The sequence below is a fragment of the Myotis yumanensis genome, unplaced genomic scaffold, assembly GCF_028538775.1.
Source record: "Myotis yumanensis isolate MYYU_CA2020_CCGP unplaced genomic scaffold, mMyoYum1.0.hap1 SCAF_6, whole genome shotgun sequence".
Lineage (NCBI taxonomy): Eukaryota > Metazoa > Chordata > Mammalia > Chiroptera > Vespertilionidae > Myotis > Myotis yumanensis.
In genome coordinates, this window is record NW_027223757.1 from 65,531,265 (window position 1) to 65,550,241 (window position 18,977).

Below are 18,977 nucleotides of genomic sequence, written 5' to 3' on the forward strand. Positions count from 1 at the left end.
GGTTGTGCACTGCAAATAAAGAACTTCAGTGGAGAGGGTCCCTTTGCAAAATGCCTTTTTTCCTATGGATCAAGGGCTGGCTTATCTTGTGTGATTTTAGGATGTCAGGGAGGACCCTGCTGCACAATTTCTCCTCTGAAGTCCTACCATTAGAGGTTTGGTTCTTTGGGTTAATAAACTGCTCCGTTTAAATAGGCCCCAGTCAACTTACAAGAATGAATGAGGCTATGACCACTTGTGACTTGGCCAAAAGGCTGCCCTAGGGAATTGGAATTCTGACAGATGGAAGGAGAATTGAAGCATAGTGGTCCCTTCTTTGGAAAAACTGCTGATGAAATTACTGTTTGAACTACTCTGTGATTCTTAGTCTCTTATTCTGTAGGTCAACTCTGTTATTTTTAGACTGTAAAACAACTTTGTTTTTAGCTTGAATAATAGAAAAGGTAAACTTAACTGTCTGACCTTGCAAGCTAGCCATGTAAAGGGGCTGATACACTGATACTGATAATAATTCCCATATTCTCATGCCAAGTGTTCGTTCATCCAAGGTTACAGGTGTCCATATAGATATGCACTCAAGGTCACAAAATTGTCTGTATAGATATGACAGGTGTTGGTTAGATATGATATATACTCAAGGTTACAAACTGTCTGTAAAAATAACTTACACAAGGCCCTAAAAAAGATATAAAAAGAGAATGCTTCCTCCTTTGGGTGTTCAGAATTTGACAAAGGTAATCTGCTTTGAACGTTGGTGCAATAAAGATGACTCCTAACTAATTGGCTCACTAGGCATCTTGTCCAGCTCACTGATTTGCGATATAACAGAATGACAGGGCCTCGTGGAAAGCTCCAAATGATGTGAGGAACTGGATGTCCCTATGCCATGAAGACAGGGCCCCAACAAGTAGTTCATGACTAGTAAAGGGATGCCGAACAAATAGTACAGATGGGTCCCAGCTAATCAGGGCAAACTCCCCATCGAGCTGAGGGAGGCAGAAGAGGAAATAAAATTTATAAAAATAAAAAATAAGAAACAATGCTATTTATTTTTCAATTAATTTAAAAATAAAAATAATGTTCAAGGAAGCAAAACTACCTTATGCTACATGCTACAATTTATTAAGATAACTGGACCTTCTGAACCTAAATGTTCCTGTTATAGGACAGGACTGTCATATCCCCTAACATGGAGCCAGAAGCAGGTTATCCTGAGGGGGTGGGGTGGGGTCTCTCTCTCTCTCTCTCAGCTTGGTTCTGGACAGAGAATGTGTATGTGTGACATGGTCCTGAAAAAATCTCTCTCTACAGGTCTGTGCTCCCTGTAACCTGCTCTCAACTTCGTTATAGAGGATAATGTACTGCTTATTTCCAAAGATATTCTGCTTGGCTCTGGTAATTACCGAGTTTAAGAAGAAATAAGAACTAGGGGCCTGATGTTACATTTATCAAGCACTAACAAGAAGGAGCTAATGTGTATTGAGTAATTAACTGTGCAACTTTGGACAAGTTACAAGTTACTTCATTTTCTGTGCCCCAGTTTTCTCATCGATAGATTAGGAAACATTTTAGTCTTACCTTATAGGGTGAGAATTACACTCATTAAGCTTCAGGCGTTTTCCACCGAGAGGCACGTACTGAAGTGTTAGCTATAATGACAGTAATATGAGGAATAATGATTGTCCTCCTGAGGCAAGCATTCGATTCTCTGAGTTGCTATCTTGCTTAATTCTCAAAACAATTGTTTTAGGAACTACTTTCAACCTGTTTTTCAATGAAGGCAACGGGTGTGACAGGCAGATTAACTAACTTGCCGAAGGATATGTAACTAGTAAACTTCAGAACAAACGGGGATTCAAACCTAGGTTGGATTGGCGCCAAGGCTCCCAAGAGTTCCCACATCTTCCTGTGAGCTCCCCGTACCCCAGTCCTCTAAAAGGTTCACTTGTGCTCGTATAGCAGTTCTAAAAGCGTCCACTGTGTTCCTATAGCAGTTTGCCTGGGTTTTTCTAGTGAATTTCTCCACATCCTGAATTTTTTTTTTTTTACACTTTTCAGCAAATTTTCCTTTTCGAATCCCTCCTTCAATGTAACCTTGTTAGCTTTGGGGCCACACCCCCCACCTTTCCCCACCCCTTCCTTCTCCTTTGGTTTAAAGTGTCACCAGATGGCTCTGGTTCACTCTTTTGCTTGTAGCCCTGACAGGGGCAGGAGGAACCAAGGCTGTGTCCAGAACGCCTCAGTCCTGGGGTGACAGGGAAGGGGTATCTGGGGAGTACTGACTCCCCTACAATCCCTTCTTCATTGGGACGATTGGCAACAACAATTGGGAAAATGAAGACCTTCTGGTAAGACCTCGACACTGGAAAGAGTGGTGGGGAGATGGCCAGGGGTGACAAGCTGAGAGGAGGTAAGGGGAGAGATGAGAGGAGAGAGACAGGAACAGAGACAGAATTAGAGGGAGACAGATGAGAAAGTGAGATATAAAAAAATAGCAAGCATGGGAGACAGAAGAGAGAGACAGAGAAAGAGGGAAAGGCAGCCACCAAAATGGAGAGGCAGAAAAACTAAGATGAAAGAAAACAGAGTCAAGGAAATAAACAAGGAGATAGGTAGAAATGGAGACAGTGAGGTAGAAAAAACAATGACTTAATGATTGTTTTAGAGAAGGAGCTGAAAATGTGAGAATTCATTAAATTTCTCAATAAGACTCCAAAGTCAAAATAAAAAAAATAAACTATACTGAGATTTGATCACCTACATTAATTAGGTTTTTAGCATGTTTAAAAATACTAAAGTAGTCCCCAGCTGGAGGGACTTCTGTATGAGTCATTTTCTTTTCTCCTTTTCAGGAAAATTTCAGTTTTCTTCTTTGTATGCGGTTTCCTGGAACCCTGTGCATCTGCAACTGCCGTCAAGCGTCGCCCAAGTAAGGGCCACAGTGTCTAGATTTTGAAATATCACTTGTTCCCAGAAGGGATCAGGCAAGGCGGTGCCTAAGTGAGGACTGAGTGAGGCACCCATGGTCCCTCATACCCTCTCTCCAATTCTGCTTTGGCCATGGATACTCTATGGGTTTTCTGTGGTAAATGCTGGGTATAAAGCAGAAGTTGTGCTGTGATCAAAGTTGGCAGGAAAGCCAGCTTGTTCAGATGGCTAGGTGGATGGACGGATGGATGGATGGATGGATGGATAGATAGATGTATAGAAGCCATTAAATTGGGGTCACAGGGGGATTTGTTTGATGTACTGGGATGCCTGGGCCAAAGCTTTGCAGCTGTAAGATGCTTTTTCGAAGTGTAGTAAGTTTCTACCATCAGGCGAGTCTCAGGGCACAAGGGTTGTATAGTTACAAAAGGCCTTCTGTGGTGGCAAAAAACACTCCTTCGCCACAACCCTCCACTTGTGTAAGGAGCACCCCATTTCATTCTAGGATTCCCCATCAAATTAAGTATTTAATCTTTTTAATTTTCTTCTTATTACTCTTCCTCATTTTAGAATCCTAGCAACAGTCTAGTTGGGACCCTTATTTGATCTCTTAGAATGAGCTTCTGAAATTAAATGTGTTCTCTATATTTTATTTAGGATTAGTGAACCAGAGACTCCACCAAATCCCTCCTCTATTTGACAAAGATTCCTAAGAACTCCCCTATCCAGAACTGTCGTTGAACTGGCTCAAGGCTGGCTCTGGATTCTCTTGGGAATTCTAAAATTTGTGGTTTTTAAGGAATATTTTCTAGCCCAAACCACCAAAAGTTTTCCAAACAGGCCTCTGACACTGTGCCATTCAGAACGCTGTGCAGCTCCAGTTCCAAAAGGAACAAATTCCTAATTTCCCCCAAAGGAGCATTTTCCCAGCACAAATTATTAAAGCACCTTTGTGCCTTGCTTCCCTTCCAGGATGAGTCTAAATGAATGAGTTATAATCACAGTCATAGCGTTAAAGCCAAACACACTACTTACAAGCAAGCTGCTTGGTATAATATACTGTAGTGCTTTAAATAATTGCTCAGCTCTTATTATTATTGACACATTTCCCATGATCCCGGTAAGAGGTGAGGTAGGATGACATGTGATCTCTTTTGCAGGATTTCCTATCAATTCAGTTCCTAATGGTGAAAATGAGCTCTGTCCAAAAGTGAGAATTGGCCAAGATGATTTACCAGGTGAGTAGCAATGTTCATATTGAAAATGCATGCTTTCTGTAAACCTGTCTAAAATATGATTTTATTTGGGTAGTCTGTGGAAAAGAACAAAACCAATCTCAATGTGGACTTTTAATTTTTTGTTCCCTTTTTATAGGGTTTGACTTGATTTCTCAGTTCCAGGTAGATAAAGCAGCATCTAGAAGAGCTATACAAAGGATAGTGGGATCAACTGCATTACAAGTGGCTTACAAATTGGGAAATAATGTAGACTTCAGGATTCCAACCAGGTAATATTAAAAATATTAATCTAATCATCTGCCTCAAATGCATTTAAAAATATATATTTGTATTGATTTCAGAGAGGAAGGGAGAGGGAGAGAGAGATAGAAGCATCAACAACGAGAGAGAATCATTTATAAGCTGCCTCCTGGAGGCCCCCTAATGGAGATCGAGCCTGCAACCTGGGCATGTGCCCTTGGCTGGAATCGAACCCGGGACCTTTCAGTCTGCAGGCCGAGGCTCTATCCACTGAGCCAAACCAGCTAGGGCCCTCCAATGCATTTTTTAAAATAAAAAGCTAGCCAATATTAGAGAACTTTCTTGCTCAATGTTTCTTGAATTATGATTTTATTTAAATATGAAGGAATTATTTACTTATCTATCGTCAGTGCCTAAATATATGTTTTCAGTATGTAATTTCCCATTCCAGGGGCGAGCGTTGGGGGTGGAGGTGGATCACCGAGACTATTATTGATTCAGGACAAGTTCTTATTACTCAATGCACTGTTTTTCTATAATTTGTCTGGTTTTGACTGAATGAAGCCTCTGTGAAAAGTGCCAGAGGTTAAGCATAAATTTAACTAGGAGCCCCGGAGTGGTTAGAAGACTCACAATGGTGCTGTTCAAACGTCCTGGTGCTGAAATGGAAACACACAGGCAGTGCTTGGCTTCTGGCAGGAACCAAAGTAGATCTAAGGCCCTGAAGGAGTACACAGTTGATTAGACATAATTCTGATATACCAACGTTGTGGCTTCAATCCCTGGCCAGGGGAAATACAAGAATAAACCAATGAATGCATAAATAAGTAGAACAACAGATCAGTGTTTTTCTCTCTCTCTGAAAATCAATTTAAAAAAAATCAAAATGAAAGCAATGATACCCAGAACAATGGTAGTGATAACAATAATAAAAAAATCCCCCACTTCATTTATCTCTTTCTCTGAAACTCTTTTATCCTTCAAATCACTCATTACTGAGATGCTTTTGTGTATATGTAAGTGTTGAGTCATCCCATTGTTATAAATGAGCTTTGGGGCTTTCAGTTCGATGTCACCTAGTACCTTATATGTGACTATTATGATTATGTCTCAGTGCACTGAAAAAAAATTAAGATTTCTTTGGTAGATGAACAATCAATTTAGGGCTTTGATAGAAATTACGGTGTAAAGGTAAATAATGATTAATTAGAACAGTAAAGAATATTATAGAAACTCTAAATGTTTATAATAATGAAAAATTTGGTCAAATTAGAATATTCTGATATAGTGCCAGATGCAGATAGAAATTTATGTTTTGAACATACTATATTTTATAAAATAACTAGAGGCCCAGTGCATGAAAATTCATGCACTGGAGGGGGGTCCCTCAGCCCAACCTGCCCCCTCTCACAGTCCAGGAGCCCTCAGGGGCAGGAGGTGACCCAGTGATCAGGGAAGGTGAAGCCCCCATCACACCTCTGCTGCTGCCGCTGCCGGCAGCACAAGCCTCGGCCGGCCCTGGTTACCTAAGCCTTGGGCTGGCCCTGGGCAACTGGGCAGCCGCCATCTGAGGCTTGCCTGAACCTCAGGCCAGCCCTGGGTGGCTGGGGGGCTGAGGGCTGGTCCAGCTGCACCACACGCCTGCCACACTTCCTCCCCCCTCCCCCCCCACGGGGCTGAAAGGACTGGGGGACTCTGGTGGGGCTGAGGGGACTGGGCACTGCCATCTTGTGGCTATGGGTGCCGCCATCTTTGTGATGGCATGGCAGTCAATTTGCATATTCCCTCTTTATTAGATAGGATAACAGTGTGCTGTATACTTACTTTTGATAAATTTCCCAATTAACATTAAACCTCATCCTCATCACAAACCTGTGGTGAGGACATTATTATCCATATTTTATGGAGGAGGAAACTGAAGTTAGAGAGTTTAAGTTACTTGCATAAGGTCACAGGTTGGGAGGTGCTGGGAAGACAAACCGAAGACAGAATGGCCCCAGAGGCTGTGCTTCTAGCCACGATTCGATACTGGCCCTGGAAAACCATTCACATTTGAAAAGGTTAAAGGCATAATAACAGCAATTAAGCGTTTTCTCTTATATTTTCTTTTCATGCACAGACATGTTAGTTGTCTTCCTAAATAATTTTTTTAAATGTTCATATATTTTAATTTATTTAATAAAATAGTAAAACATGACAAAACCCCCAATGCTGACTTAATTTTCTCTTCTACAATTTAAGGTACAATCTGGAGTATCACTGACTTTAAACTTAGAGATTGAAGGGCACACAGACCCCCTACCCGCTGTGCACCTTTTTTGTTGTTCCTCTCAAAGGGTTGAGAATTACTCCAAATACTTTTTAACAGGTCAGAGTCAACATCCCATATTCTCTATCTCTGTGACTCTCTGTATTCCCACAAATACTAAAAACTCTTGCTTTACTGGCAAGACTTATTAAGTTGAAAAAAAGAAAGGACATAGGAAAAAAAAAGAAAGGATGAAGAAGGAAGTAGGAGAAAGAAATACAAAGAGAAGGAGGAGAGCCAAAGGCCTAAGATAGATGGAGTCCCAGATAGGTGATACAATCCATTCTTGGGCAAGTTACTTAGATAAACTTAGCTTCAGTGCCCTCAGACTGAAATGAGGACTAATAATAACTATGTCAAGACCACCAATGAGGAGCAAATGTAAATCGTGGAGAGGGTTTGAATAGAGCCCGGTACACAGTGGTAGTTGCCATAAGTGGTGGAGAGCACTAGAAGGAGAGAGTGTCTGCAGGTGCAAGTCTTTTCTCCTTAGTGAATGCTTTCTTTTCAAGCTGCCCTCCAAGTCCTAGTCATTAAAAAACCAGGTGGCAAGAGAGGCAGAGGCTGGAATTGCTCTCAGATCCCACAGGGGGTAGACTGCCTTGGTGTAAAGGGAATTTCTATGCTGGAGAATATAGGCTCTGAGTGAGCAAAATAGAAACCTAGTAGTGGGACGAGAGGTGAATATAGCATTTGGGATGAATGAAATAGAGCCACAGATTATTCTTTTCAATTTTTTTTGAAAGAGCATGAGACAGTATTTTGCTGTTTGCATTCTTTATTTTGGGCACTATAGTTTCTCATTCTCAACTCATACTTACAAACATGCCATGTTTGTTTGCCTTAACAAATACAATCTGTACCTTTTCTTTGGGTTAAGGTCATAAACAAATGTTCCAAGGTCTAAAGACTTCTTATCTTTTATTCAAACCCTCATGGTTCTCCTTTTAAGATACTTTGTGCAGATTGTAACATAATGAAATAAATGATTTATAGATCCAGTTTCTTTTAAATTATGTATGCTGTCAAGTTTACTTATCCATGTGCATAGCGTATTTGCAAGAACCGAATCTGAGGTGTTCAAAAAAAAGACAGTGGGACTGACTGTTCTATAAATTAGTGAGGACTTCTAAAATGGCCTTAGGTCTATACAAATACATATATATTTCATTAATTTGAAACAAAGAAATTTTCTTCTCTTATCATATTGACATACTATTTTAGCCTACTTTAAAATATTTAATAACATTATAATCTTGATAATGTTTGTATATATAAGCATGCACAAATTATATATGTCTATATATGTATGTATATAATCTTAATGGACATAAAGAAAGATAGATAAATATTTTTGGTTTAACAATATGTCTATAAATGAATTGTTCTTCTAGCAAACTCACCACGACTCCATTTTTAAAAAGTTTTTGGCATTACATAACCAAGATAGAAGTAAATGGGGACATCATGCCCTGTGCTACTTTCAACATAATCCCTTTGCTCACGTAGCAGGAAAGATTGGGTGAAGCACAAATTGGGAGGGATTCTTCCCTTAACCTCATGTCTTTGCAAAAGAGTTGCTCAAGCAAGTTACCATGACTTCTAAATTCAAATCAAATACATTTGTATTTTTTTTTCTGGGACTGATGAAATTCTACATCTTCACTCAGTACATGTGTAAACACATAAATAGGTAACATAGATTTTTTAAAAGCCTATAACAGTGGTTCTCAACCTTCCTAATGCCGCGACCCTTTAATACAGTTCCTCATGTTGTGGTGACCCCCAATTTCATTGTTACAAATTGAACATAATTAAAGTATAGTGATTAACCACAAAAACAATATGTAATTATATATGTGTTTTCCGATGGTCTTAGGTGACCCCTGTAAAAGGGTTGTTCAACCCCCAAAGGGGTCGCGACCCACAGGTTGAGAACCGCTGGCGTATAAGAAAAGTGCTTTAAGGAAGAGAAGAGGACAAAGCATTAGGATCTATCTTCCTTCTATAAAAACCTCAGACCTCAATAGTAACTGTCTTGGGCAAAAAAGAAAAACAAATTCTTTAAGCATCTAGTTAAATCCACATTATTAAGTGAAAATAATATTAAATAATCTATTTGTAATTTAAATGGATACTAGTCAAATTTCACCATTGAATAAATCTTTTTTTATTTTTTTTTATTTTGTTAATCCTCATCTGAGGATATTTTCCCATTGATTTTAAAAGAGAGTGAAAGGGTGGGGGAGAGACATAGAAGAGACACATCAATTGATTGCCTACTGCAGGGCCCGGGGCTCCAAATTGAATCTTTTAAAAATGTACTTGTTAAAACCTCCTGCACACTTCACAGACATAAAAGATATTTAGTGAGCAGAATCGAACCTGGGACCCTTCAGTCCGTGGGCTGAGGCTTTATCCACTGAGCCAAACTGGTTAGGGCTGAATAAAACTTTTAAAACTTATCTTCCAGCTCCAAATTGAGGTCAGTTCAATGAAATGTAAAAATTTCTATGAGGTTTTATAATTATACAACAGGCAACATAGTATGTTGTCATTAATGAGTCTTAGTTTCTTTCCGAGAAGTTATTCTGGAATATGTATATTCTGAAAAATCTGAAGTTCAAGGGAAATATGACAATCAATATTAAAAAAATATCAAAATAGATGTGGTAGACCTTTTCATTCTGGGGGAATGTTTCTTATATACATGGTTTTTTCTTTAGCTCCAAATTGAATCTTTTAAAAATGTACTTGTTAAAACCTCCTGCATACTTCACAGACATAAAAGATATTTAGTGAGTTGAAAAGTTTGAAATAAGTAGAGTATACATTGCCAGAAATCATTTAAGAATGTGTACTGACAAAAAAATTCACCCAATATTATAAATAAGAGCCACTTATTTTAGAAAAGAATATCTAAAAGAAGTACTTGGATGATAAAAGAGTTTTCAGATGAAAAGTTTCACATTTTTATAAAACTAACAAAGCAATGAAATTTGTTGACATGGTTGACCCATTTTATTGAAGGCTTGCAAAAATGTTTGCAATTAAGAGTTATATATTTGTTTATTGCTATTATTATAAGGGATGACAAAGTTTTTTAATTAGAGTAAAAGTAAAGGCAGAAAATCATAGCAAGTTGAGTTATTTTATGTATTGCTAAACATGCTTAGAACAGAGGAATTTTTTGGTTTAGAAATCCTTGACCCCAACAATATGTTTTAATGTAACTGGCAACAACACATATGCCAAGACAATAAATTTATGTTATGAATTTTAGTTTGCAACACATTAAATCAGCATCCATTTAGATATTTATTTTTGCCTTTCTCTTTTTACTCCTCACAAGAAGGGGGCTACTATATATACCAGGAGTTGGACTTGGAGAGAGGTTATGTGGGACTTTGGGTCTTGGTCCATAACTGTTCTCAGAAATGTCAAATTTTATTATTTAGTTAGAAAAATTAATTAGCATCTAGTTTTCCTAGCATTTCTTCCTTACTTAGAAATATTTCTATACTTAGAAGAAAGAAGGTAGAAGGATAAAACCTTCAAGCCCTTGAAGGTGAAGTTTACATTTAATATGTCTTGATTTTTTAAAAATTTGGTCCTCAGGTTCTAGCAGTTGGTTCAACCGAAGATAATCCAGGTAGTTGTTGCAGCTACAGATCACAGTTCCCACACAGACTGGAGATGCCTTAGGGCCACTGATAGTCTCAGGCTGCCATTTAAAGCAATAAAGTAGCAATGATACAGATTCAGTTGTCAGATGGAGGAACAACTAGGTTGGAGCAGAGAATTAAGAACTGGTCACCTTTCCCTTGTCACACATCTAGTGACAAACAACAGCTGCTAATTTAACATCACACTTCGAACTCCCTGAAAATGAAAATCAGGCTCAGGGTGAAAGAATTATTCAAGTCTGCATAATTGCTGATTTTCAAAATGCTCATATGGGTGTAGGATATAATCATGGAGGGAAATACCCAAGCAATTATGAAAATAGCAAATAATCCTAACATGTTATATTAAAATAAAAAAATTAAAAGCTGCTTTAATTAAGTGGTCTCATAAACTAGCAGAGCTGATTTGGATTCCAAATGATCTCTTCTTTCATATGTAGGGGAAATGGTGCCAAGAACTTTGTAAGAATGTGTTTCTTGGCTGAGATGAAATTGCTGAACAGTAGCTCTTTAGGCAGCACAAATAGGAATATTGTTGGGATTGTGTGGCATTGGGAACTCTCTTTAGCTTTGAGGGAGGGTTTTTTTTTTAACGTGTGTTTTAGGATGGAGCATAAATGTACATGAATAATTGAACTTCTGTGAAGGCCTTTATGGACAGTCATGAAAGAACAAATAGCGCATCGTTTTCTACACTGTAGCTTTTCTGTAGAGCTAGAACCCAAAATAGCATAAGAGAAGATGGTAATATGCATGGGTACTGAAAACAAGATTTATGTTTACTGTTTTAAAATTTACGCAGGCATTTATATCCCGGTGGACTGCCTGAAGAATACTCCTTTTTAACTACTTTTCGGATGACTGGAAGCACACTTGAAAAGCACTGGAGCATTTGGCAGATTCAGGACTCCTCGGGGAAGGAGCAAGTTGGCGTGAAGATTAATGGCCAAACAAAATCTGTTGCATTTTCATACAAGGGACTGGATGGAAGTCTCCAGTCTGCAGCCTTTTCAAATTTGCCCTCCTTGTTTGACTCCCAGTGGCATAAGATTATGATTGGTGTGGAAAGGAGCAGTGCTACTCTTTTTGTTGACTGCAACAGGATTGAATCCTTGCCTATAAAGCCGAGAGGCCAAATCAATGTTGATGGCTTTGCTGTGCTGGGAAAACTTGTAGATAATCCTCAAGTTTCTGTTCCGGTAAGTATAAAATCATAGACTATGGTAGATTAAGTCAAAGCCAGATTGCTAAAAATGAATACCTCAGAGATCTTTAGTGATCATCTGCATGTCTTAAACAATGAACAGTTACTCATCTTTTTTTATTCACTCAAGCACTTATTAGAAAAGCCCTCAGTACTATTTTGAGTATAGCATGTACCAGATAGAATGGGGATTCAGAGGAATTTAAGTAGATGGCTCCTGGTCTTAGGAGCTTAAAGTCTACTTGGAAGTTGCTACATGTCCACATGGAGTACCCAGAATCCTTTGGAGGAGACTTAAAAGAAACCAATACTCATGTGGTACATATTGTGTATAAATAATTAATGCGAAGATTCAAAGTAAGGTTAAGATGAATGATGGATTCAGTTAGTCAAGAATTCCATGCTTCTTGAAAGCAATGAACCTTGAAATGGAAGGATTTCAATTGGCAAAAGAAGAGGAGAAAGTGCATTCTAGCTTAGGGAAGAGCATTAAAGAAAAAAGAAGCAGAGAATAAGTAGACCACATTCAAAGATCTGAAGTGTGGTTGGTTTGAATGAAATGCATTTGAGAAAATGTGTGTGTGTGTGTGTGTGTGTGTGTGTGTGTGTGTGTATCGCGGGGGGTGGGAGGGTGAGGGATACTAACTGCAGAATGTAGAAGATGTGGTTAGGAAGCCATATGGTGTCTGCTAAGCAAGAATAAAAATTGTATAGAGGACAAAATAATTGTTTATTCAGAAGTAGGTCTTGCACGGTGTATTATAAAAGTAAAGAATTTTAGATCTCTCTTCATAATTTTATCATAGAATCCATGGATATAAAGGTAAGAAATTATATAATGACACAATTGTGCCAACAAGTACCATATAATTCTGTCATTTTGAATTGTTAAACTCTTACTGAATAATTATTTAAAAAGATATTTTATAGCATTATGACACGAATTTAAACACACACACACACACACATATATGTATATATATATATACATATATATATGTATATATATATATGTATATATACATATATATATATTAGGGGACAAGTGCTCTTTTGGGGAAACTAAAGAATTTATGGCTCAATAAAGAAATTATTGATGCCAATCTCTCTCTCTCTCTCTCTCTCTCTCTCTCTCTCAACTATTAAATTCTAGTTACCTAACTCACGTCATGGAATGTAGCAGCGGTGATACAATGATTTTGAATTGTTTCTCTGCCCTTCTCCAAAGGGAGGAAAAAGGTTATCAGACATCTCAGTAATGGAATAGTTCAAATAACTTATTTCCGAGGGAAGAATTGTGATTAGTGTGAAAGGTAGTGTGAAATTTCTATATTCTGTGATGGACAGGAAACAATTTGTAACTGCCACATGGCTGGTCTGGCTTGTAGACACTTGAGAAAGTATTTCTTCAATGAATGAGTTATCACACCTCAAGTGTGCTGGGTCAGAAAGCCCATGGGACCACTGTTGTGCCATTTTGAAAGTTAGGCAGTCTAATCTTTGCAGAGGCACTGGAGTGCTTTTCAGACAACACTGAACTTCTGCAATACCAGGGATGAGGGGGAAAAAGACCTAAGGGTGATGTCTATTGATCAAGTACTTGTAAAATTAATTTATTGATTCATTAGCCTTGAAAACAGTACAAGTCATTATAATTCTGGATCCTGTTGCTAGCATGCTATTAAATTACCTGGTTGCCAGAACAGTAAAGTCACAATGTTACTTCATCATATTACAGTACAGCCAATAATGGTATAGCTGTTTGTAAGTTTTCTGACACGTCTGGTCTCACATCACCATGGAGACCAGTTAGGACCAGTTATCTTCTACTTTATTCTTTCAAGTGCAGGAAGGCAGCAAAGAGCCTGGAGGCTGCTGTTACATTTTGTTGCTGGAATTTGTCAGTCAGTACAGTGTAGCCAATGTTAAAAGTACTTGAAACAGACCTGGACAATTGTTTCTTTTGTACTCACTTCTGACTCTCCCATAAGGAAACACAAGAGACTTAGTATAGTAAGGGTATAAAAAATTCCATATTTGATGATATGGTGGTGGTGATGGTAGTAGCAAAAACTAAAATAGATCAGGGATATAGGCCAAAAATCTTTTACTTATATCCAAGGACTGACAGTGACAATGTCAAATTCAAACTCATCACCAAAATGTATTCCTCAACTTTCACTCTATTTAAGAAAAAGTAGAAATCTCTATGTAAGAAAAGCCCACTTATGCTTTAAAAAAACATTTTATTACCCTTAATATACCAATGTAATGTTTTCAAAATTCTTTCATTCCCATTAACTTATTTGATCCTTGTAATACTTTTATAAGTTAACAAGCACAGATAGGATTATCTCCATTTCTCAGTTGAAGAAGTAATCTCAAGCAGGTTTCTGAGCTTGCAAGACACAGGGTTAGGTATAAGATTTCTAATCTACCTCATTTTCTGCTATGGCAACTAACTTTCCTCTGATAAAAAACAAAAATATGTGCAACAATATATACTTCCTTATAAAACTCATCATTTTTATTTTGGAAGACATTTGTGATTTGCATAGATTTTTTTCGAATTTACTTTGCAGGACAAACTTTTTTTTTAAAGAAGGAACATGTCCTCAGACATTAAACCTACTTGTTTATTTACTTAGTGAATGTGAATGTCATCATCTGCTTATATACTGGGTATACAAAGTTAATCGCAGCCTTTATATTCTTCAGTCTATAGAGGGTGAGGAGTTGAGATGGTAAACAATGACAATATAACACAATAAGGACCATGATAGTCAATGGAAGCACATGGGAAAAACTCCTCACTCAGATTAGGGCAGGGAGGCTGAGAGTGGAATTCAAGGATGTTTCCTAAAGGAGATGATGTCTAAGAGGAACCCTGGGGATGAATCAGAGTTATCCAGAAGAAGATAAGGTCTGATATTCTAGGCAAAGGGACTCTCACTTGTGAATTCTCATGTTTACCAATTCTTCCCTTTTCAAACTTGATTAGTTTTCTACACCTCTCCTCGCTTTTCCAGACTAAGAATCAGGGGTCCTCAAACTATGGTCCGCGGGCCACATGCAAATACAAATATTATATTTGTTCCTGTTTTGTTTTTTTTACTTCAAAATAAGATATGTGCAGTGTGCATAGGAATTTGTTCATAGTTTTTTTTAATCTATAGTCTGGCCCTCCAACGGTCTGAGGGACAGTGAACTGGCCCTCTGTTTAAAAAGTTTGAGGACCCCTGCAGAATGGTCAAATACCCATACAAGTTCCCAGACAAAGCCCAGATGCCCACAGGTTGTCCCTTTGCCCTCTTTTATGTCCTATGATATCAGCAAATTTGGCTGAAACTGAAGTTGCTGACAATTACTGAAGATTAAGTGACTACATGTCCCTTAGAAGACTTAGGGAGTGATGAGTATTGGTATCCATCTATTCTGGGAGGTAGAAGTACATTGATAGGGCACCCATTTCTCAATTTGCAGACAGCAAACAGTATCACCATGTGAAAAATTTTAAATTAAAATGAAATGTGCCAATAGCATGAAAACAACAAGGAACAGTGTATTTTTCAATTTTCTTTCATGAAATTGGATTCATTCTAATCTTTGACACTGCATTAATTGAACACTTTTTTCAGGATCAAACAAAAGCAAATATTCCTTCTATAGGCAATTACAGATGTCAAGAGGTAGCCCTAGGAATTACTTAATAAAGAAGGCAATTGAAAACAACATTTGATGGAGCATCAATGCTAAACGACCCTCATTTATATTGTACTTGTTTGTGACTTTCCCCTATCTATTGTATCTTTTGTCTCTTTCCCAGTTTTAAATTGGAAAAAGAAACCAATTTCAGGAGGTTTTCCTAAGGCTTGCAATACAGCTGCTCACGTGGTCTACAACTCAAACACCTTCTCATCCTTCATGGTTATTTAGTGGCCTCAGAGCATTTTATATTTTTCCCAATGTACTGCTGTAAGACATTGTTAGTTTTATTTTAAAGCAATAAATCCCATATTTCCTATTCTCTGCTGTGCCTATATTTTAGGATGGTGCCATTTATCCCACTGCAAAGCTCAGTTTCCTGGCAGCATATCATAAAAAACATGTTACTTTATGACAGGTTCTTTATTGTTTGTTGTCAGCATGATTGCCTGGGAGAGTTATTTGGTACAGCTCTATTAGAAAACAAAGTTAGCCTTTTTCCCTTTTCAGGGATGTACACTGGGGGTTTGGGCTTGTTTGAGGGAGGATTAAATTTTATGTGGCATTACAAATCCTGTGCATATTCCAAATAAAACAATGCAGAACAGGATTAATCAAACAGATAAGTGCTTTTAAAAGTATATTTCAAGTGTGTCACTCTATGTTATTTTTGTTAAATTAAGAGAAAATATGAAAGTAAATAGAAAGAATAAAATAAAAAAACCCACCCAAAAAAGTTGACGGAGGAGCTATCTATCCTTTTCTCTACTCCATAGAATTAAATCATACTAACCTCCAAATGTAAAACAGGGTAAGTGTCATAGATGATAATATGGAAAAATCAATTATGAAGTTGTGATTAATATTGTTTCTGGTATTTAAGAAACATTGCAGGAAAGTTATTCATGATTTAGGACATGCATAATACCTACTATGCATAGTATCTAAACTATTAAGTTTGCTTATGAAATTGTTTTTGACAAGTACACCTTTTACAAATATGCTTTCACTTGGAAGTAATAAATAAATACAAAGAAATGGCAATGTTATTTGAACCATAGTCATAGAAAATACTTTTTTAAAACTTTGATGAGACTTGATTGGAATACTTTTGAATGCTGACTGTCAAAACAATTTTTTTGGACATAAAACCTAGCCTGCTGCATTGTAGACCGTATTAACAACATCAGCTGGATTTTCCACTAGGTGGCAATGAAAGGGGAAGAACACACAGTAAAAGAGATGCCAATATAGGAGAAGCCTGACTGGGGGAAAGGACTACAGATAACTAGAATAAAAAGAAAATAATGGTCAAACTTGTTTTTAATGGACAATTGAAAACAGTAAATATTTTTATTGGCCTTATCTGTGCCCATACTGTTGCAATTTTTTAAAAAAAAATCAGTGCTATTAGTTTTTCTATTTCTATCAAAATGTGTGTGGACTCAGGGCATAAAGAAATCTTTGTTATGTAGATTGGGTGGCTAGAAGGCAAGAAATTAAATCAGTGGTGGTTTTCCTTCTCTTCATGTTGATTTCTGCATGGTTAGTGGTTTTGGTTACAACGTGTTGGTGTCAATACAATCATGGGCTCTCACAGCTGGAGGAAACTGAGTGAATCTAATCCAAACCTCTCAGTGTACAGGTGAGAAATTGAAACCCAGGCAGGGGAGGGGGCTTGCCCCAACTCTTCATCAAACCAGAGGAAAAATACAATTAATTCTTTTTTCACTATATTTCTTACCCACTGCTATGCATTCACTTATTAACACTAAATAACTGTTTATTAAATATCTGCTAAGTTATAGGCAGAAATTAAAGCTCAGATGGAGCTTACATTCATTCTGGGGAGAAGAGATGGACACAAATAAATAAATAAGTAAATGTATAGTATACCAGGTGGTCACAAATGCTATGGAGAAAAATGAAGCAGGAAATTGTTGTGCCTGGAGAGAGGTCTTTATTGAGAAAAATCTTTTTAGGAGAAACCTGAAAGAGTTAAGGGAATTAGCATGTGGATATCTCAGAAAGGAGAATTCAAGGAGTCGGGAACATAGAGTGAAAAGAGCTGGTGTTCGAGCTGTCTGTTATGTTTGAGGACAGCATGGAGACCAGTGTGGCTAGAATGAGACTGAGAGAAGTAGGCACTGAGGTAACAAGATAGAGTGAGGATAGAAATATTGTGTTAGTATTTTGGATCTCCTTCTGTGTAAGATGGGAAGCTATCAGATGGTTTTGGATAGATAATCAGAATGCTCTCATTTATAAAAAGCATTTTTTGGTTGCTGCTTGACAATATACTGTAGGGGGAAGGAAGTACAGAACATTTAAGGGATCCTTAAGAGAAGAGGGTGGTAGTGGTGGATGTGGTGCACAGTGGGCAGATGCTGGTATATTTTGAGGGTATAGAAAACAGGATTTGAAGAAGAAGAGAGAAAGCAGAATCAAGGATGACATCAATATTTTTGGCATGACTCGTTACGAATACAGAGTTGCCATTTACTGAGATGGGAAAGGCTGTGGTGACAGCAGGCATCAATGAGACTATTAGGAGTTAGTCTGGAACATCTAAGTTGATCACAATTTTAGACATCTAAGTAAGGATACTGAGCAGGCAGTTTGATATGTTCTTCTGGAGTTCAAGAGACAGGTCCTGCTGGGAATAGAACTCTGGAACTTGTCAGCATGCATATGGTATTAAGCGCTATGGAACAAGATTAAATTACTGAGAGATGAGTGTGTAGAGAAGTCCTAGCATTGAACCCTGAAACAGCCAACATTTAGAAGTTGCTGAGATGAGGAAGATTCATCTAGAGACTGAGGAAAGCAGCCTATGATATAGGAGAGAACTAGCAGATTATGGTTCCCTGAAAGTCAAGGGAAAATAGTATTTCAAGGAAGATGGAATGGCCAACCCACTCCAGTGTTGTTCATGCATCAAATAAGATGAGGACTAAGAGTGGACCATTGGATTTAGAAACCAATGAGGGTAAATTTGAGAAAAGACTGATTGGAGTAACGGGAGAAAAAGCTGAGTTGGAAAGAATTCAAGAGAGAATGGAAGGGAAAGGAATTGGAGTCAATGGATATAGACAACTCTTTTGAATTTTATATGAAGAGGAGCAGAAAACAGATGGCAGCTAAAGAGGGATGTGGCATGAGGAAGGGTGTTTTGTGGTTGTTTTTGTTGTTGTTGTTTTAAGTGGGCAAATAACTCAGGATGCTTCAGCATAGTTCAGAGGATAACACTTCTTGATGCTATACTAGAGCAGCCTTCTCCTGCCTCAAAGGATCAGGCCCTTATTACCACATGAATCTCCTTGAAATGCCCTTTTCAATTAGGCCGCCCTTCCCCATTCCTATCTCTGTTGCAGACACATTTTAATAGACATCCAATAATCAGCTACCCAACAATGTTAAAATTCCTTAGCTTAGAATTCAAGGGGCAAAAATCTGTTTACTCTTTGCAACAGCAAATTTGATCTTTTTTTCTACATCACTTTCCACCCTGGTGCCTTGTTAGTGTCACCTCTCTTCAGAGCTGTGTTACCCTCCTCTTCTTTGCTTATGAAAATCTCAATTGTTTCTGGACCCTACTCACATATGACATGTTATATGATCCCCTTGTTGATATCACATGTCAACTGCAATAGTATTTATTGTCAAAA

The 18,977-nt window shown here is 37.8% G+C and overlaps 1 protein-coding gene across 1 annotated transcript in view; it reads left to right on the top strand.

Annotated features, from left to right (window-relative positions):
* The first annotated feature begins 2,334 nt into the window (after positions 1-2,334).
* The window catches only part of COL9A1 (collagen type IX alpha 1 chain), a 90,953-nt gene continuing 74,310 nt past the window's right edge, over positions 2,335-18,977 (top strand). Inside the window, exons 1-5 of the mRNA XM_070418309.1 lie at positions 2,335-2,348; positions 2,853-2,929; positions 4,089-4,166; positions 4,303-4,435; positions 11,203-11,599. Of these exons, the coding sequence (XP_070274410.1) occupies positions 2,335-2,348; positions 2,853-2,929; positions 4,089-4,166; positions 4,303-4,435; positions 11,203-11,599 (699 nt within the window). The remainder of the gene's footprint in view (positions 2,349-2,852; positions 2,930-4,088; positions 4,167-4,302; positions 4,436-11,202; positions 11,600-18,977) is intronic.